This window comes from Myotis daubentonii, chromosome 3, assembly GCF_963259705.1.
Source record: "Myotis daubentonii chromosome 3, mMyoDau2.1, whole genome shotgun sequence".
Taxonomy (NCBI): domain Eukaryota; kingdom Metazoa; phylum Chordata; class Mammalia; order Chiroptera; family Vespertilionidae; genus Myotis; species Myotis daubentonii.
The window spans coordinates 61,079,721-61,101,467 of NC_081842.1; the positions used below are offsets into that span (position 1 = coordinate 61,079,721).

Genomic DNA, 21,747 nt, shown 5'->3' on the forward strand with positions numbered 1-21,747 from the left:
GATGATCTTGTACATGCATTGCAAAGTACATTCAAAATTCCAGTAGTTCGACCTCCGCTTTCTACAAGGCCCTCGTAGGTCTCTCCTGCCTGTGTGTGTACAGCTTCTGAGCCAGGGATATGTGGAGAGCTTATTTAGCCCCTTTATGTCTCTTACTTCCAGGGTCTCCCTGTTAAATTTCTTAGTGTTCTGCCAGTCTGTCATTTTCCCCAGCTGAGACTGCATCCTCAAGGGTAGCAGAGCTGTGGACTTTTTTTACTTTGTTTCCTGTCAGATTTGCTATTTTTACTGCCATTTCCACTGGAAATGGGTTTTTGCTCTCTGTTTTAAGTGATGATAGTCCTGTCTAGAAGCAGAATTCCTGGTTTTGATGGCCAAACCTGCCGTGGTAAAAGTAACTACCCAAATTGTCTGAGCTGGGTGGTAATATTCCCTGGCAAGAAGGCTACTGGCCCGCACTGTCTAATTCCAGTATCTAGCAGCTTTTCATGAATAAATGCTTCTCAACTTGTTGTTGCATTTGGATGATTTCCAGAGCTCTGAAATTGTTGTTTTCTATAATGTAGTCCTTTTTTTTTTAGGTATTTGGGGGAAGATCTCTTCATTCAGCCATAGCTGGAAATCTCACCTCTTTCTGAACTTTGTAACTTGTTAGTCCTTTCCTCCTGTCTCCCAGTCCCACTTTAAATCACTGTAGTCAGGCTTTTGTCACAACCATTTTACCAAAATCACTCTTGTAAGAGTCACTGGCATCCTGCATTTGCCATATCCAAATCTGTTTTCTGCTTTCACCTTAACATTTCAGTAGCTTTTGACATAGTAAATGGTTACTCCCCTTTTCTGAAAACTCTTTTTTTACTTGGCTTCTAAGATAACATGTTCTTCTGTTTTTCATTCTACTTCATTGACTTCTCATGTGATACACTACTCCTTATACCTATGACTTTTTTTTTTCTTCTAACTTCCTTCCTAGGTAATAGATATACCATTGGATCCCCTTGCTTTATGTCCCCAAAGAACAGATGGCCCCCAGGTGCCTATTTTCAGCCCCAGCTTCTACATACAGTCTCAGTATTAAAGATAAATCAGATTATGACATTTCCCTCGTCAAAACATCATTGGCTTTTCTTTACATTTAGTGTGAAATTTAAATTTAGTTTCTTATCATGATTTATGAGTTTATGGGACATATCCCACCCCTTGCCTATTTCTCTGAACTTATCTCCTACCTTTCTCCCTTTACATAGCATGCTACCTTACCTTTCAAGCTATTTTTTTTTAAATATTCCAAGCCCACCTCTGGGTATTTACATTTGGAGTTTCCTATAACTGCAGTGCAGTGCTCTTCTCTTATATCTTCACATGGTTCTCATCTTCATATCATTCAGATTTGTGTTCAGATTTTATCTCATTTTTGAGGTCTGCTCTGACTTCCTTTTTTCTATTATTCTCTGTCCTTTTTAAGTGAAAATATATTGTTTATGTCTTCCTGTCATCCCTAGACTGTAGTAAGTTTGATGAGGGCAGGAACTTTGTTAGTCTTTTTCACTTTATATTGTGAATGATGCCTGACACAGAATAGGTGCACTATATTTGTAGAATAACAGTGTTTTCTATAGAATTCGTATGTCCTTAGTGAACTAATAAAGAATGATTCTGTAAAAGTGGCTAGGCTTGGCATAGTTGTATATTTAAATACATTTTAGGCATGAACTTCGTTTGCCTAATATTGGCTTGATTAATATACCTATAAATATTCCTCTATGAATTTTATGTTTTGGATCTTTTAGGGAATTTTAAAATGAGAAAAGGTAAGCCTCCTTTTTAAAAGAATAGAATATGAACAGAAGAATAAGGGTAGGTGAATATTTAGGTCCATGTACTTGCTTCACTTATGTACTATTTTTATACAACTTATGTTATCTGGACATTTAATAGTTCTCCGTGACATTGGCTAATGAGTGTGGAAAAATAAATAGCTTATTTTAACATAGTTGGTTGGCTATGTTTAAAAAAAAATGTCAATCTTAGCATCCATATATCATGAGAGGAGTGAAACTTAGCCTACTCGCAGTTCTACCACAAAACTATGTACCTAGATGCGAATTGGCAAAGTATAGATATACTTTCAGAAATAGCTTCCATTTGGAATGGAAATGGACACAATTTTGAAATTGGTAGTTTTCTTTATCCTCTGAAACAGTCAAAAGAGTCTGACTTTAGTCATTATCTTTGTTAAAGCAGTTACACTGTACTAAGTTTGATTGTTGCTTCAGCTATAAATGTTTTATAAGAAGTAATGATATGAATGATTGATGTCTTATAAAAGAATTTTATATATCACTGTACACATAAACCCAGCTCTCTTAGTCAGTTTAAATGGACAGAAAAGTCTTCTTGAGTTTCCTGTTTCCCTGAGAGAACAATCAGAATAATTTATTGAAGAGGAGGAACATTCACTTCTTTCTGCTACCACCTTCTAAGAACTGGAGCCCACTCTGCTCTACGTCAGTTCTGCTTATTCAGCTCGTCCTCTCCCACTCCTCTTTTTTTGACTTTTTCCCCTAACCATAATAGCATTTCCCTTCCAGATTTCCAGGCGTGTATTTTATGTTTATGTTCTGTTCTAAATCATTATTGTAACTGAAAACTTTATATTTTCTGTCTACATAGCTGGTACTTTGGTATTCTTTCTCTTTATGTAATTTAGTTTTTATTAACTGACTAGAGGCCCGGTGCACAAAATTCGTGCATGGGGTAGGGGGGCGTCCCCTCAGCCTGGCCTGCACCCTCTCCAATCTGGGAGACATCCCTCCGCAATCCAGGACAGCTGGCTCCTAACTATTCGTCTGCCTGCCTAATTGCCCTGAACCACTCTGCCTGCCTGCCCGATCGCCCCTAACCACCTCTGCCTGCCGGCCTGATCACTCCTAACCCCTTTGCCTGCCGGCCTGATTGCCCCTAACCACTCTGCCTGCCGGCCTGATCACCCCTAACCACCCTTCCCTGCTGGCCTGATCACCCCTAACCGCCTCTGCCTCGGCCGCCGCCACCATGGCTTTGTCTGGAAGAAGGACCAGACGACCAGAAAATGTCTAGTCGACCTGGTCTAATTAGCATATTTCCCTTTTATTAGTATAGATTCTGACAGCCCAAGTATATTGTTAATATGTACTCTTCAGATTAATACTGCAAAATTTATGGTGTTAGGAAGTCATCATATTATTTCATGTTTTCTTTTCATGAAGAATGAGCATAACTTTGAAATTTCCCGAAGGGAAAATTACTTGTGTGGTCTATAAATTTATCAGTACTGTACAGTATCTAGTATAGCATATTTTAACTCTCTAAAACTTAGCAAATAAACCTTTCTAATGGGGTTAATCCTCAGATTTTTCACTGTATCTTAGAAAATAGTAGGGATTGTAAGAGTTTTCTTTGCACCCAAATTTATTTGTTTGTTGTGATGCTTGATTTTTATTATAGTTATAAAAATTACAGCAGTAATAACTCATTTCAGATATCTCTTATATATATATTAGAGACCAGTGGTTTTCAAGCTTTTTGTGGTAAAGTACCAGTTTTTAAAATTTTCAGTTCATTGAGGACTGATATTTTTGTAAAATACAATACAAATGAATTACTACAAAAATGAAATTTTAAGAAATACAGAATATAGACCCCACTTTTTATTATAAGATGCATTAATACAAATTATTCTGTCAAATTGCTATAAAAGATTTTAAACACTTACTTTTAATTTCATTTGCAGAGCAGTAGTAAATAGTTCATGGACTGGTAACAAATACTTTACAGGTCAGCACTGATCTATAGACCATACTTTTTGGTAAAATATCTATAGCCTACTGTTTGTAATGTTTGTTATTTCAGAAATGTTAGTCAATATGATGAATAGCGGTTATCCTTTAAAAAATATTTTTTTCTATTTTCTTTTCAGAACCGAGAGCTCCAAATCATGAGAAAGCTAGATCACTGTAACATAGTCCGATTGCGTTATTTCTTCTACTCAAGTGGTGAGAAGGTAGGTCTTCCAGAAAATGTGTACTCAGTATTGTGATAGTCTTGTTTTTCATTTAGAAATAATCCCCCTTACCCAAGTAAAACAGTTTTGCTGATTGAATGGAAGAATTCCAAAATGCAGCCCTAGTGATTCTGAGCTCAAGATATGTTCATTGATTATATCAGGAAAATGTTAATGAACGGAATGAATTTTTAAAAATTTTCTCCCTTTTTTAAACTTCTGCCTTTAGTTCTAAAGCAAATTTATTTTAAAGCCTTTTATGTTATTTATGTGCTTCTGGAGTCCCATGTTAGTTCATCTCTTTATTGGAGGGAAGAAAATGATGTCATTTTGAGAAGTTGAAGTATTGGAGGGGAAGGGGAAGGAGGGGCACTTCAGTAGGACCAGAATGAGACTTAAACATTGAGAGGCAAGTTTAGCCTATTCCTGGCTAGGGAAAAGTTGGAGAATGTATAATATTTCAGTTCTTGTTGTAAGTCTGGGGTAGGGACTGTCTGGCCCGAGGGCCATATAAGGCCCCCAAAGTCATTTGGTCTGGCCCTCCCAAGGCATTAAGGGTGAGTTAATTAAATGTTTGACCCAATATAGCAGGCTAATTTTTAAGTTGATAATTTTGTATGGCCCTGGAATGATGTTATAAATATCTAAATAGCCCTTGGCAGAAAAAAGATTCCTCACCCCCGTTAAGTGGTCAGTATTTATGGTCACATTTAATTCTGTAAAAGCAAAGGATAATTAAGGAAGATTTTATGCTGTGAATCCCTCCCTCCTCCCCCTTCCCTTGGCCTTTCTTGTCAGAGGACGTAGTAACTAATGTCATTGTACTCACTGGAGTTGGCAGCATAGAAAATCACTTTCTTCTATTTTACTGTGGTCTTTTTCTATCTGTTCACTGTCCCTTCTTCCCAAATTCAGTTGTTTTCTTACATCATTTTTTTCTTCACTGGTTTGGTGGGGCGGGGGAGGGGTTTGGGGGGCGAGGAGCGGGCAAGACAAATAACAAACAACTTGATCTTTTTGGCTAAATAAATATGACTTCGGATAAATTAATTTGATATTTTGAACCTCAGATATGCATATACTTTCTAAAGTCCTTAAATCCATAAAGCCTCTTGATTTCTAGCCCAGTGTACGTTTTACTTCACATACCTATTTCCCAATGTACACATGTTTAATTATTTTCCATTAAATTTTATTTCGATTATTTTCTTAGAAATTCTTTTTTTCACGATAGAACCTATAATATGGAAGATATCTATATCTTTAGCCAGGATTGTGATATATAATTGGTGTGTGGGGGTGGGGGGCAGAGGGAGGGTGGGGGGGATGAGGGGGGGGTGTAATATTTTAACAACCAAATGGTTCTTTTTTTTTCTTTTAAAGAAATCTCATTTTTTTTTTATTGATTCCAAAGAGGAAAGGAGAGATAGAAACATCAATGATGATGAGAGAGAATCATTAATCAGCTGCCTCCTGCACGCCCCCTACTGGGGATCAAGCCCGCAACCCGGTCATGTGCCCTTGACCAGAATCGAACCTGGGACCCTCCAGTCCACAGGATGATGTTCTATCCATTGAGCCAAACTGGCTAGGGCCAAATTGGTTCTTTAGTGACTCTTGTTTTTCACATGCACCCTTGCCATTAAGTCTAAATGATTGCCTCTGCTCATATTAGGGACTATATATCCTTATAAGTATTTGAGCTCTTTTGTTTCTAAAGCCAATTACTTGATTCATGCCTTTTTTGTGTGTTTTTTTTTTCAATCTAGCAAACTGCCTGTTATGTCTTTAATTTTATCTGTTTTGGCATGTCTTTACTTTTTCCTGTTCCTTCCCAAATAAAATTATGGAGCATCTGTTATGTTCGAAGCACTCTTATAATGGAATTTTGCATCCTCATGGCTTTTTGTTATTAGATGCTAGACATTATGATACCCCAGGGAGGAAAGTAAATGTCGGAATTATTTGTTCCATGAACCTCTGGATTGCATGCAGATTCATTTGCAAAGGTCTCCTTACAGGCCCCTAAACATTTTCTCTTGACTACTTAATTTATATTGTTTTCCCTATGTGACATGTCCTCTTTCAGTGCTTTACAAATATTAACTCACTGAACTCTTATTAAGCTAAAGAGCAAGGGAAGAATATAAAAACTTTCGAATGTAAGGCTGTATCTGTGATGGCACTTAAAGACTTAACTGTCTGGTTTTGGTTTGGTGGAAGCCCCATCCCAGCCTGCCCTTGCTGTCACTTAATCCTGCCTGGGGAGTTACAATGGACTGACCATTATCTGTCTATCCCAGAGGATGATTTTCCTCCCTGCTCTGTGCAGAGCTGGTTATTTATCTTAAAATCTTACAGATAAAGAGCAATTGAGAAGTCATTAAGGGAGATTAGTCAGAGGACAGAGAACCTCTAATAAAATTATGAAAAAGAAATACACTTTCTAGTATTTTATTTATCTCAGAACTTTCTCTTGAGTATTGTAAATTTTCCAAAGTAAAAGAAAGACATCTCTTAGTTTTGGGATAGCGCCATTTAAGAAATAGAAAGAAAGAAAGAAAAATGATTATTGCTGAAAATGATGAACCTTTCTTGTCAAAAGAAAGTAAGATTTTCTGAAGATGTGCAGAAATACACAGGTTTAGTACCTCCCATAATATTCCAGCCACCAAAAGGATAATGTCTTCTTGGCCTACTCATGATCTCCACTTCCTTTATTCTAATTGTTATGGCAGGACCAACATATCACTCGAGAGACTAGCTAGTAAACTAATAAGAGATGAGTTCTGCTCTAGGGTTGAGAGCTCAGATTTGTTATTAGTCTAACTGCCCAAGAGTAGGTTACTGAGAGTGAACTCAGAATTTCTGTTTAGAATGGTACCTAATGTCTTATGAAATTCTTATCTCTGAATGTGGCAGTCCTATATTAGGTAGTTATTTTACTAACAGTAGCATTATGTATTGCTTATGTGTATATATTAGAAGAGTTTGTGGGAGGAAATGATAAATAGTTTGAGATGCCTCTGAGACATGCAAATAGAGATACCCAGTAAACAGGTGCATGTATGAATTCATAGGTGGGGGTTGGGGGAGCTAAATGAAGGGATGATATTCACAAGACTGGGTAGGTAGGGTCATGTGGTAGATCTCTTGGGAGTTTGGGAAGGAGGGAGAAGGGATGTTGTTTGAGGCCAGGACAGCCAAGAGCCAGCAGTTTGCAGTATTGCCTTCTGGTCCTAGAATATGTGAAGGGTGAGAACAGTCTTCATTTGAGAGAGCTGCAAGGAAGTCAGTACCTTTGGGTGGGATCCAGGTTTAGTCAATGGCAAGGCAGTAATAAAGAAACCTTTATGAAGAGACTGGGGTTTGAAACTCTATGAAATAGAGTTTCTTTTGGGAATTTCAGAAAGCTCAGGGAAATATCTGGGTAGATTAAGAACATGAGCCTAAAGGGAAGGCTTGAGGATGCAAATAGGGGATTGAGCTGAGGGAATTGTGAGGATAAGAGAAGGATTCAATGTTTCAGGATTATAAGGATGATAGACTTACATTCCATGGATGAGTTCAGATGTATATAGGAGTATTTTGTACTCTCATTTCATCATTGACTCTCTGTCTTTTTCTAAGCTTTTTCTCTCCTTTCTCTTCTGTCTCTTGTCTACTTTCTGGGTTTCTGTCCCCTTCACTTTTGGCTCTGATCTCTATCTTTCTCTCCCTCTTTCTTCATCTATCTAACACCTCAGATCCTTCTCTCCCCCGTTAACTCTGGCTACCTGGCTCTGTCTCTGTCTCTCTCCCTCTCCCTCTCTCTCCTACCCCATCTCCCTCTCTCTGTTGGCTATTTCCAGTATAGATCTGTCAACCTTTTTCTGTGGGTTTCTGTACCTCTCTTTTGTTGGGTTTCTACCCATTTCAAACTTTTTCTGACTATCTAATCCTTTCTAAATCCTTGTATGGGTTTTCATCTGTCCTCAGCCTCCTCATTCTCTCTCTTGGTATCTCTTCTCTCTGAGACTCCACTACTTTCTTCTCCTCCTCCTCCCCCTCCTCCTTCTCCCCCCCCTCCTCCCCTCCCTCCTCCTCCTCCTCCTCCTCCTCCTCCTCCTCCTCCTCAAAATTTAAAGAAGAAAAAGTTTTCACTCACTAGCCTGACTTTTTACTTCAGTTCTATATGTTTTATTCCATATACATGTTTTACATTTTTGTAGGAATAATCTATTTACACTAATAAAAGAGAAACACGCAAATTGGTGTCACTCTGCTATGCCCACCAGCCAATCAGAGCAACTATGCAAATTAACCCAACAAAGATGGCAGTTAATTTGCATATGCAGGCGCAGATCGAAGACTGAAGACGATTGAAGATGGTGGGGGCCACGGAGCTGGAACAAGCAGGAGGCTTGGGTTGCTCCCGGTGACGGAGGAAGCCAAACTTCCCGCCAGCCCTGGACTTCGCTCAAGGAGTGGCTGGGGGCCTGGGTCGCCAGGGGCTATTCAGGCTTCCAGCCCGTCCTGGGCTCCGCTCAAGGAGCTGGAAAAAAAAAGGAGGGGCTAGGAGCAGCCGGAGCAGAGAAGCCAAGCATTGCTGCTGCGGCCAGACCAAAGGCCGGGGTCCCGGGTGCCGGAGGAAAACCAGTGCCAGCAGCCAGGGGAAGGAAGGCCTATTGTGAGGATCTTCATGCAACAGGCCACTAGTACATATATATAAAACCCTAATATGCAAATAGACCGAATGGCGGAAAAACCGAACAGCCAGTTGCTATAATGTGCACTGACCACCAGGGGGCACATGCAGACCATGGCAGGCATCAGTAGCAGGTAGCAGAGCACGGAACATGGTGGGCATTGGCTGCGGCGGGATGGTGGAGCAGGTGAATGAGGGCACCAGACCAGGGCGGGGCGCCAGTCACTGTCATTGAGGAGAATCTCTGGTAGTTACTGAAAATTCTTTGCTCCCACGCACTGTGGTCCCGCCGGGTACTCGCACCCACTGCCAGTGCCTGGCCCCGCTTCCTCTCACCCGCTGCTGGCGCCGATTGCCACTCAGGGCTTCTCCACCTCCTTCTCCTGAGGAGTGATTGGGACCAGCAGCTGCCTCTCACACCCACTGCTGGCAACAGCCCCACTGCTTGCTCCCGCTGCCAGCGCCAGAGCCACCGCTCACACCCGCTGACGGCGCTGGCCCTAATGGCTCTGCGCCGTCAGTGGGTGCTTTCGGGGCTGGCAGAACCAGGGGGCTGCAGTGGGAGGGCCAAGCGGGGGCATGGAGGATGGGCTGAGACCCACCCCTGCACCCACTGCAGCCTTGAGGCCCACAGTTCCTTTCAAGGTGCACAAATTCATTTATTTATAAACTTATTTGCATATTAGGATTTTAAGTTTATAGTTATTTATAAACATTAACTATTCAAGGTCTTACAATTATTCCCTTGTTGCCTTAGTATTTGTAGTTGTTGGTTATATAATAGGCTATTGAGTTCTTACATTACATAATACTCTTAACTATTCTCCCATTATTATTTTTAATTTCAGAATTGCAACTAAACTATCCCAGGGTCTCATCATAATTTTTTAAAACTATCTTTTTATTTTCAGAGAGAGGGAGAGAGAGAAGGAAACATCAATGATGAGAGAGAATCACTGGTTGGCTGCCTCCCGCATGCCCCCTACTGGGGATGGAGCCCAGAACCCAGGCATGTGTCCTGACTGGGAATCGGGCTGTAACCTCCTGGTTCATAGGCTTAACCACTGAACCATGCTGGCCGGCGGACTCATCATAATTTTTGTCCATAAGTACTTTTTTAGCTCTGGGTGAAATTAAAGTAGGATTGCTGTAATATTTGGCAAATATTTCTATTGATCATAGTTTGAATGGTTTTATCTATTTCGGTGACCTCTTTATTGTGCCCCACTCTATCATTTTAAAGACTTTTTCTTTAGGGATTATAAATCAGTTTTTAGCCTACTTGGGTGAAAGAGTAGCTAGTATAACTAGAAGAAGAAGGAGTTAAGTTAGGACAGAGACTAATTAGTCGTAGTCTGCTGGTTGGAATCATTAATGTTTGCTATAGTAACTAAAGCAACATGTAGTCAATTAGTATACTCTAGGTTACCCAATAGGTTTTACTAACTCTGATTTAATACAGAGTAGTAACACTTTCTCCTTGATCAGAGAAAAATGGGATTTTTGAATGTTTTGAAAGACTGGGCTTATAAGATTTTTATGAATTCTAAGTATCATATAGAATAGTTTTTTTCCCCAGTATTGATATGTGGCAGTAGACACCCCATCTCCCCTTAATGAAATTTTATAAAGAACCCCTGTTCTAAAAACAGATAGAAAGGAAAGTTGCTCTACTTGAAACTGGGGCATAGCACCAGCGGACTTTGCCTTCCTTGTTCACCTCTGTAGAACCCCAGGCCTCTAAAAGATGTACGTAGTATGTAAACCATACTGCCTTCATAGGAGCCTTACATTTTATTAAATCAATTAATAGTTTTTAAGAAAAATTTCTTTAACGTTACTCAGTAATATTTTATCTATGGTTCATCATAGATCAGTGGTTCTCAACCTTCCTAATGCTGCGACCCTTTAATACAGTTCCTCATGTTGTGGTGACCCCCAACCATAAAATTATTTTCGTTGCTACTTCATAACTGTAATTTTGCTACTGTTATAAATCGTAATGTAAATATCTGATATGCAGGATGTATTTAGGCGACCCCTGTGAAACAGTCATTTGACCCCCAAAGGGGTCGTGACCCACAGGTTGAGAACTGCTGTCAGATTGATTACTTGAAGAGGTAGCCTTCCTTAAATAAAACTTTCCCTGTACTTATATGAGACAATTTAAATAGCAAGAATGGCAAGTTGATTTTATTCCTCATATCAACTTATTTTATTGATGGTAACTGTGTGGAGGGCTGTGTGCAGAAGGGGAAGATTGTACCTTTCACTGCTCTGGGATCAGGGATAGGAATGCAGTGCTTGATTATGCCTGTTTGCCAATACTGCTGGAGAGGAAAGGGTAGGGGTTAATCTGTTCTGAAAAGTAAAGAGCACTGGCTTTGTATTTGTAGCTAGAAATATTTGGGTTTCAGTATTTTCAGTGGAGTGTGATCTAGGGAAGAATGTACATGTAATGTAGAACTCGAGGTGGATGAATTATCAAGACTTCTTTATAAATTGTCAGTGTTATAGCAAATAAGATAATAATTATCATCTGCCTGAAAATTTGAATTTAGGAGTTTCTTTTGAATATCAATTAGCAACTTTGTTTTCATGTTATTTTTAATATTTTGTGAAACTAAAATACTATTACTTGCATATTGTGTAAAAAACAACAGCACAGGATAATAAATAAAAATGAAATAGTTTTTTTTTACTTTCTAAATCCCCATATCCCTCTCCATAGAGGTAAATTTCCCATGTGCATATATGAGTACATATATCAGATGTTAATGTAATAGCATACACATTATTTTAGAACATGATCATCCTCTTTCCCAAAAATATGGCTTTTTATGTCTGTACTAGAGGCCCGGTGCACAAATTCATGCACCAGTGGAGTTCTTCCACCTGGCCTGCAGGATTGGGCCAAAACCAGTTCTCTGGCATCCCCTGAGGGGTTCTGGATTGTGAAAGGGTACAGGCCAGGCCGAGGGACCCTACCGGTGCAAGATTTGGGCCAGGGAGGGACGCAGGAGGTTTGCCGGCCAGGGAGGGACCACAGGAGTGCTCCAGGGCATGTCCAACCTGTCTCGCTCAGTCCTGATCGGCCGGACCCCAGCAGCCAGCTAACCCACCAGTCAGAGTGTCTGCCCCCTGGTGGTTAGTGCACGTGATAGCGACTGATCAACCGGTCAACTGCCTGCCCCTGGTGGTCAGTGCACATCATAGCGAGTGGTTGAGCAGCCTTAGCATATCAATAGCATATTACACTTTGTTTGGTTGAATGGCCAACTGGGTGACCAGACACTTAGCATATTAGGCTTTTATTATATAGGATGCATAGATACTGTACCTAGATTCATGTATTGTTATCATATATTAGTATGGTACATTTGTTACAATTAATAAACCACAATGATACATTATTATTAACTGAAGTCCATAGTTTATTCAGATTTTCTTAGTTTTTACCTAACATCTTTTTTCTCTTTCATGATTCAGTTTAGGCTGCCACATTATTATGTTACTAGAGGCCCAGTGCACAAAAATTTGTGCACTCGGGGGGTCCCTCAGCCCAGCCTGTGTCGTCTCGCAGTCTGGGATCCCTCAGGGGAGGACCACCTGCTGGCTTAGGCCCACTCCCCGGGGGTTTGGGTCTAAGCTGGCAGTCAGACATCCCTCTGGCAGCCCGGGAGCTATTGGGGGATGTCCAATTGCCAGCGGGAAGCAGGCCTAAGCTGCAGTCGGACATCCATAGCACTGCTGAGGAGGCGGGAGAGGCTCCCACCACCACCGCAGTACTGGCAGCCATCAGCCTGGCTTGTGGCTGAGCAGAGTCCCTCTGTGGGAGTGCTCAGACCACCAGGGGGCAGCTCCTGCATTGTGCGTCCGCCCCCTGGTGGTCAGTGTGTGTCATAGTGACCAGTACTTCCCAGTCGTTCTGCTGTTAGGGTCAATTTGCATATTACCCTTTTATTATATAGGATAGAGGCCTGGTGCATGGGTGGGGGCCGGCTGGTTTGCCCTGAAAGGTGTCCCGGATAAGGCGGGGGTCCTGCTGGGGTGCCTCGCCAGCCTGGGTGAGAGGCTGAGGGACGTTTTCAGACTGGCCACACCCCATTCTGGGTGGGGGTCCCTGCCGGAGTGCCTGGCCAGCCTGGGTGAGGGGCTGATGGCTGTTTGCAGGCTGGCCAAGCCCCCATCGGGGACCCTCACCCCATGAGGGTGTGGTCAGCCTGGGTCAAGAGCTGATGGCTGTTTGCAGGCTGGCCACAGCCCCTTCAGGGTGGGGGTCCCCCCTGGGGTGCCTGGCCAGCCTGGATGAAGGGCTGATGGCTGTTTGCAGGCTGGCCACAGCCTCTTCAGGGTGGGGGTCCCCACTGGGGTGCCTGGCCAGCCTGGGTGAGGGGTTGAGGGCCGTTTTCAGGCTGACCAAGCCCCTCAGCGGGGACCCTCACCCCATGAGGGTGTTGCCGTCCTGGGTGAGGGGCTGATGGCTGTTTGCAGGCTGGCCACGGCCCCCAGCCACCCAAGCTCCCAGTGGAGGCTGGCTGGAAGCAGGTATCTGGTATTTACTTATCTTCTATAATTGAAACTTTGTTGCCTTGAGCAGAGGCTACAGCCGGCCAGGGCACGCGGGAAGCTTGGCTTCCTCCATCACCAGGGCAACCAAGCCTCCTGCATGCTCCAGCTCCGTGGCTGCCAGCCACCATCCTGGTTGGGTTAATTTGCATATAGTTGCTCTGATTGGCTGGTGGGTGTGGCTTGGGGCATAGCGGGGGTGCGGTCAATTTGCATGTTTCTCTTTTATTAGGTTAAATGGAGGCCTGGTGCATGGGTGGGGGCTGGCTGGTTTGCCCTGAAAGGTGTCCCGAATAAGGTGGGGGTCCTGCTGGGGTGCCTCGCCAGCCTGGGTGAGAGGCTGAGGGACGTTTTCAGACTGGCCACACCCCATTCTGGGTGGGGGTCCCTGCTGGAGTGCCTGGCCAGCCTGGGTGAGGGGCTGATGGCTGTTTGCAGGCTGGCCACAGCCTCTTCAGGGTGGGAGTCCCCACTGGGGTGCCTGGCCAGCATGGGTGAGGGGCTGAGGGCTGTTCTCAGGCTGGCCACACCCCCTTCAGGGTGGGGGTCCTGCTGGGGTGCCTGGCCAGTCTCGGTGAGAGGCTGGTGGCTGTTTGCATGCTCGCCAAGCCCTCCCGCGGGGTTCCTTAACCCATGAAGGCGTGACCAGCCTTGGTGAGTGGCTGATGGCTCTTTGCAGGCTGGCCACAGCCCCCAGCCACCCAAGCTTGCTGGGGTCCAACCCCAGCAGGTCCAGGGGTCCCCAAAGGTGTGGACAGAGTCGGCGAAGAAGGAATGACACGGAGACAGTGTTCAGTTGATCAGCAGCCTAGCCAGGATCTCCAGCCAAGTTCTGGTCTGGATCTCCAGAGAGGTTCTGCTTAGGATCTCCAGCCAGGTTCTGTGTCCATGTTCTCTTCCTAGGTTCTCCAGCCATGTTCAGTCACCAGGTTCTAGTCAGGTTCTCTTGCCAATTTCTGTAGTCAGGTTCAGTCCAGGATCTTTTGCCATGTTCTCTCCAGCGAAGTTCTTCTGTCTCTAGAGAACGTTCTGTGTAGGTTCTGTGTTCTGAATTCTGTTCTAAGTTCTGTCTCCTGTTGTCTTGTTACGTCTGTATTTATACCAGTTGATTCCAATCCTATCAATCTCTATTCCAAAGGTTAGGGTGTTTCTTATCTCCATTCTAGGGAGTAAAGATTATGTAGCTTAAGCATGATTGTTCGTAGTTAAAGGGATTAATTACCCGCCTGGCACTTAGTTGAGGGGTTTTATTCCCTCCCTAACTTCAGGGGAAAATCCCTTCCTGGGGAAACAACCTTTCTCAGAGAGGTGGCCTTGGTTAAAACACAGCGCCAAGAAGGTGAGCAAACATATAAAGAACAGTATGCCATATATGCCAGGTCCCTTGAAACAGCAAGCATGGACCGGCTCCCGGCACAAGCTCCCAGTGGAGGCTGGCTGGAAGCAGGTATCTGGGATTTATTTATCTTCTATAATTGAAACTTTGTTGCCTTGAGCAGAGGCTACAGCCGGCCAGTCAGGCTGGAAGCTTGGCTTCCTCCATCGCTGGGGCAACCAAGCCTCCTGCTTGCTCCACCTCTGTGGTTACCAGCCACCATCTTGATTGGGTTAATTTGCATATACTCCCTGTGATACACTGGTGGGCGTGGCTTAGGGAGTAGTGAAGGTAAGGTAAATTTTTATGTTTCTCCTTTATTAGATTAGATTATGTCTCTTAGGTGCATATGGCTTCGGCAGTTTTTCAGGTTTTCCCTGTTTTTGATGACCTTGGTAGTTTTTTGTAGAGTGCTAGATAGATATTTTGTAGTATGCTTCACTCTCTCATAGTAAACTGGGGCTCTAGGTTATTTGGAAAAAGAGCACAGAATGCCATTTTCATCATATCCTATGTACCTTGTATGATATGATGACACATCAAGGTATATATTACTCTCAGCACAATTTGTGACTGTTATATTAATCTTGATCACCTGGCTGACCTATTTTTTAATTTTCCCCACTGTAAAGTTACTCTTTTTTTACCCCTTTTCCCTGCTGCATCCTTTAGAATGCAGTCAATATGCTCAAGCCACAACTAAGAAAGGAGGGAATTATGTTCCTTTTTAAGGGCAGAGTGGCTGCATATATTATTTGTTTTTCGTTTGCATGAGAGATTGTCTCTTCTCCTTCATTTGTTAATCTTTTTAATAATTTATATCAGTGTGGACTTTTGTATTTTATTTGATACTTTGGGTTATAATCTAATACTATTTTATTGATTAAACTAGAGGCCAGGTGCACAAAATTCATGTACTTGGGCGGGAGGGCGGGCCCTCAGCCCGCCTGCATCCTTTCGCAGTCTGGGAGACCTTGGGGGTTGTCCAACTGCTGTGGAGGCAGGAGAGGCTCCCACCACTGCTGCTGCCCTCACCAGCTGTGAGCCTGGCTTCTGGCTAAGTGGCACTTTCCCTGTGGGAGTGCACTGACCACCAGGGTGCAGCTCCTGCGTTGAGTGTCTGCTCCCAGGTGGTCAGTGAGTGTCCTAGTGACCGGACATTCTGCCGTTTGGTCAATTTGCATATTAGCCTTTTATTATATAGGACTAGAGGCCCGGTGCACAAAAATTTGTGCACTCGGGGTGGGGGAGTGGGGTCCCTCAGCCCGGCCTGTGCCCTCTTGCAGTCTGGGACCCCTCGGGAGATAACGACCTGCTGGCTTAGGCCTGCTCCCGGGTGGCAGAGGGCAGGCCCAATCCCTAGGTGCAGCCCCTGGTCGGGCTCAGAGCAGGGCCGATTGGGGAGTTGGGGCGCCGCCCCCTGTCATGCACTGAGCAGGGCGATCAGGAGGTTGCGATGCCACCCTCAGTCACGCTCAGGGTAGGGCCGATTGGGGGGTTGGGGCACCATCCCCCGTCACACTCAAGGCAGGGTCGATGGGGAGGTTGCGGCACCACCCCCTGTCACGCACAGAGCAGGGCCAATCAAGGGTTGGGGCACTGCCCCCTGTCACTCACAGAGCAGGGCCCATCAGGGGGTTGGGGCACCGCCCTCTATCACCCACAGAGCAGGACCAATGGGGAGGTTATGGCTCTACCCCTTCACACACAGAGCAGGGCCCGTGGGGGGGCGGGGGTTGGGGCGCCGCCCCCTGTCACACACAGAGCAGGGCCCATCAGGGGGTTGGGGCGCCGCCACTCTCACACTCAGGGCAGGGCCGATGGGGAGGTTATGGCTCTACCCTGTCACACACAGAGCAGGGCCCGTGGGGGGCGGGGGGGTGGGGCACCGCACCCTGTCACAGACAGAGCAGGGCCGATCAGGGGGTTGGGGCGCCACACCCTGTCACACACAGAGCCGCAGGGCGATCAGGGTGTTGGGGAGCTCCCCCCAATCAGGCACAGAGCAGGGCTGATCAGGGGGTTGGGGCACCTTCCCCTGTCACGAACAGAGCAGGGCCGATAGGGAGGTTGTGGCCCCGCCCCCTGTCACACACAGAGCCACAGGGCGATCAGGGGGTTTGGGCGCTGCCCCCTGTCACGCTGATCCCGGTGCCGGGAGGCCTTGCGGCTCCGCTGATCCCGGTGCTGGGAGGCATATTACCCTTTTACTATATAGGATAGGGGCCTGGTGCATGGGTGGGTGCCAGCTGGTTTGCCCTGAAGGGTGTCCTGGATCAGGGCGGGGGTCCCCACTGGGGTGCTTGGCCAGCCTGGGTGAGGGGCTGATGGCTGTTTGTAGCTGGTCACACACCCTTCAGGGTGGGGGTCCCCACTGGGGTGCCTGGCCAGTCTGGGTGAGGGGCTGAGGGCTGTTTTCAGGCTGGGGGTGACTGAAGCTCCCAACCACTCCTTTTTTTCTTTTTTATTCTGGGCCCGCTTTAGCTTTGAGGCTTGTCTCCAGCTCTTAGGCCTCCGCTGCTGAAAGTAGGTTTCTGGCCTTTGCTTACAATGTTGCGATCCTGCTGGCTGAAGCCCGGCGACTAAAGCAGGTTTCTGGGGTTTTGTTTAGCTTCTATATTTGTTACATAGTTGCTTAGAGTTGCAGCTAAGAGGCTTGCAGCGGCAGGCGGGAACGTTGGAGTCCTCCGTCACTGAAGCAAGCAAGCCTCATGTTAGTTTTAAGCTGCCTGGCTGCCGGCCGCCATCTTGGCTGGCAGTTAATTTGCATATTGCCCTGATTAGCCAATGGGAAGGGTAGCGGTCATACCCCAATTACCATGTTTCTCTTTTATTAGATAGGATTGTTACAGCTTTGGCCATTGGGAGCTCTTCTCTTTTTTTCTTTTTTCTTTTTTTAATATATTTTATTGATTTTTAACAGAGACGAAGGGAGAGGGATAGAGTCAGAAACATCGATGAGAGAGAAACATCAATCAGCTGCCTCCTGCACACCTCCTACTGGGGATGTGCCCGCAACCAAGGTTCATGCCCTTGACCGGAATCGAACCTGGAACCCTTCAGTCCGCAGGCCAACGTTTATCCGCCAAACCAAACCGGTCAGGGCACGGGAGCTCATTTCGGTTAGCTTCTGTGTCCCTTTGACCCCAATTAATTTGGTCATTTTGTTTTGTTTTTGAGCATGTATTGATTTTCTGGCATATAGTAGATTATTTTTAATTTTTTGCCCTTCACAAATCTTCAGCCGTCTTTGTGTGTGCACATGCACATATATACATACAGATAATTGTTTCCATAAATTTAATTCCTATTAATGTCATTGCTGAGTTGAATTGGGTGTCTATGTCTTTACTTTAGGATGAGTACAGCCCATTGACTTGCCAAAAGATTGCAGGAGTTTGAGCTTTGACCAGAAGTGTGTTATGGTGCATATTGGACCATATACTTAGTTTCCTCAGGTTGAACTTTGTTTTCAAATTTGATAAGGGCAAAATTGTAGGTCAGTGTGTGTGTGTGTGTGTGTGTGTGTGTGTGTGTGTGTGTTTCATTAATCATGAATTAGGTTGAGCATCTTTTTACATTGTTTTTGGCCATTTGCATGATCATCTGTTCATGCCCCTTTTCATTTTTTTATTGGAATGTTAGTCTTTTCCTAGAGATTTTTAAGAGGTATTTGTATTTTAAACAAAAACTAATTAGCCCTTGGTCATGTAGGCAAAAAAAATTTTTGCCAAAATTGTCATTTTAAAAAATTTGGTTCTTTCTTTTTACATTTTTTATGTAATCAAATTGGCATTATTTTTCTTAATAGCTCATAGACATTTTGTCCAGTATTTGCAAACGCACTCGTGTTTTTTTCTGATACATTTGTAGTTTTTTTAAAATGTTAGTAATTTTGATATTTATTTTGTTTGAAGTTGTGAAATTGTGAGGTAAGAATGAAGCTTGCTATAATCATCGTTGTATGCTAAGTGCTCACCCCCCCCCCCAGTGCCCCCCAATCCCTCCCCTAGTTTCTCAAGCAAAAGAATATTTCTCTTTTTCCTAATTCACACCCACTTTACTGTTAGTATTATTCCTAGCTCTGGCCAACCTGGCACACCTATCAGAGAAAAGTCATTTATTTTAAAGGGGTTTTTTTGGTTTGTTTGTTTGTTTGCCAGTCCAAGTTCCCTAACCCAATTCTGAGGCAAATCCTGGGCTACCGTGATATTTTGTTAAGGGTTTTATTGTGGGGCTCTCTGATCTGCTGCTTTTGCATGCCATCAAATTTTTAGAATTATAGCATGATTCTATTTAAAACTGCAGCCTCAAGCAAATTTGTTTCCTTGACCTCAAAAATCACCTTGGGATGAGAGCATCACAGTAATATCTGTTTTTCAAATGTAGGATGGAGTTATCTGATAGTTGCGTTGTTAGGTGTGATCAGAATTTTGTCATTTAAATTTATTTCTCAGTGAATGGTTTTAGAGTAGAGTTCATGAAGGAGTGGTTCTTGGCAGTTACAGAGTGATTTACTAATAAAAGTGATAATTAGGAAAATCAAACCATTGAGAGAAATCCTCCCTAAATTGTACAATATGTAATTTTTTGGAGATTTCTGGATAAGACACACTTCATGTACTATAGATTCCTTTTAAAGGATTTTTAGCAGGGACTCCTTAGCAAAATTATTAGAAGTCTAATAACTGTTCTTTGAAATTAGTCTTTTTCATTATGTTATTTCAATTATACTTTTATATTTTTCATATTTCATATTTGATTTTTAAAATCTATAGCTAATCTGTAAGTATGTGGGCATTTGTTGATAACCCACAGAGAGATTACATTAAGAAAACAGACCTGAGATATTTCAGATAATTGAAAGTGATGGAAATTAATCCTAGTCCATTTATCATCTTGAAATGTTAACATTCCCAGTCTCTTGAATTATCTTTGGCACAAATATCCAAACAAAACTACTTTAGGAAGGTGAAATGTTAGTGTTTCCTCCACTGTGATGATGTTTCGTAGGGATATGCACTCTCCACTCAGGATTATTCCTATAGCTATTTAATTCACAGCAGAACATCTGTAAGTTTAACAAGAACATTAAAGAGCATGGTGTTGTTGAGCCCATTCATTTCAAATCAGTATTGGTGGTAGTATTATTTATTGGTTTTGGTTTTCATTCTTAGGACCCAATTCGATTTTTTTTTTAAAGTGATTTGATTTGAATACAAGCACAGAGCCCTGAAGGGAAAGGTAGTTCACAGTGCCTTCACTTATAATGAGACACCTCCAGTGTCTCAGAAAATTTAGACAGTCAAAATGACAGCTTTTAAATGTCAAAGGAGTATTTATATCATACCTACAAAATGGGCAAACCTCTTCTAGGATTCTAGAGAAAATTGCAAATTTTTGATGAGTAAATGGTGTGAATAACCAGAATTTATTTGAGCAAAAAGATAGGCTTATGTTAATTTGCAAAATAATAGTTCAAATATAATTTGAGCCCTCATGTTTCTCATAGTGTAGTAAATTAGAACATTCAACCTATAGCAGACATAGTTTTATTAACCTTTTTTTAATGTGTTCTGATTTATTAATATTATGAATAAAATATACTGCCCCAAAAATGAGTGTCAAATGAAACATGAACTGTATGAAGTAGAGTGAAATTATCTTTATTGATATGAGCACAATACTTCTACTGTAACCCAAGTTTTTCATTAACTGCACCTCAGTGTTGATTCTTTTGAGTTCAATTTTACCTATCATTTATTTTTCAGATGAATTACTGTCAAGTCTTACCTGCCATTCTACATAATAAATTGATATTTTTATTTCATTCATAGGACTTTATATTTATCTTTGTTAAATGTTATATTGTGGGTTTGGTTTAGCATTCCAGACTGCAGTGGGGCCTTGACTTACGACTGTCCCGACTAACAAGTTTTTTGAGATACCAGCTGTCTCTAGGCCGATTTTTTGCATTGAGTTGATAGAGTAATTTGAGTTAACGAGCTCCTTAACGAGCTCTGTCTCAGAACGAATTAAACTCATAAGTCAAGGCCCCACTGTATTAGAATTCTTTAAATTTCTTACTTGGTCTTCCATTCTAAGGCATTTTTCCTAGGTTTGTGTCAGTCTTACATAGTTGTGTTGAAGTCAAAAATTCTAAACTGACTGCCAAATTCCCTCTTTGATGTGTTTTATTTGGTTAGCATATTCTGTTAATATTTTTTTGAATTAGAATGCTTTTAGTTAAGTCTTGTACTATCTGAATTACCAATCACTGTAACTTACTGCATTACACATTTTTGTTTCACACATTTACATTTATTGCTTAGTCATTGAAGGCATTTACTTTTGCAACTCCTAATAAATGAAATCATTTATGAAAATATTGATTGAGATAAGTGAAGGACAGTTTGTGGCCCTACCTTTTTTGTCCTTGGCATTCATTTGAAATATTTTTCTTCTTCATTTTTGTTATGATTGTTTAGCAAATGAATTAAATTGTAATACATTCTTTAACATCTCCGGGTCATTCATAAATATATCATGATTAACTTAGTCAAATGATTTGTTAAAATCAAGAAACCTTGTAATCAAGTAGTTAAAAAAGGATAGCTTTTACGTCTGTGTTAATGACCTTTCCAAAACCCAAGATTCACCATTTCTTGAAATCTATTTGACACAACAATCTTCTTTGACACCACTTTAGCATTCTTTTTATTTATTTTTTTTATTGGACTTCACCTTCACTCGGAACTGGTTGTTGTCTAAATAAATCTTGATCTCTGAAATTTTAAGAGAAGTATTCAGCATTACTCTTGCTACCCTCAGTTTTACATATGACCTCATCGCTTTACAAAAAATAGGGTCATCAGACATTCACTCATCTTACTTACAGTTCTCCTCAGCACCTAATCACTTATTTTAGATGTACGGGAAGGGAAAAAAAAAAAGGTATTGTTCCTTTCTAAAGATTATAATAGTTAAAATTGAGTCTTTTTTATGTGACAGGTAATGTGCCTAAAGAACTTTATATATAGATTATTTCTTATAATCTTAAGACAGTCTTTTAAA

At 42.6% G+C, this 21,747-nt stretch overlaps 1 protein-coding gene across 6 annotated transcripts in view; it reads left to right on the forward strand.

Annotated features, from left to right (window-relative positions):
* Positions 1-21,747, forward strand: part of GSK3B (glycogen synthase kinase 3 beta) — a 179,181-nt gene that overhangs the window by 70,333 nt on the left and 87,101 nt on the right. For all 6 annotated transcript variants that reach the window (XM_059687739.1, XM_059687736.1, XM_059687737.1 and 3 more), the window contains one exon: positions 3,959-4,042. In XM_059687739.1, the coding sequence (XP_059543722.1) occupies positions 3,959-4,042 (84 nt within the window). The remainder of the gene's footprint in view (positions 1-3,958; positions 4,043-21,747) is intronic.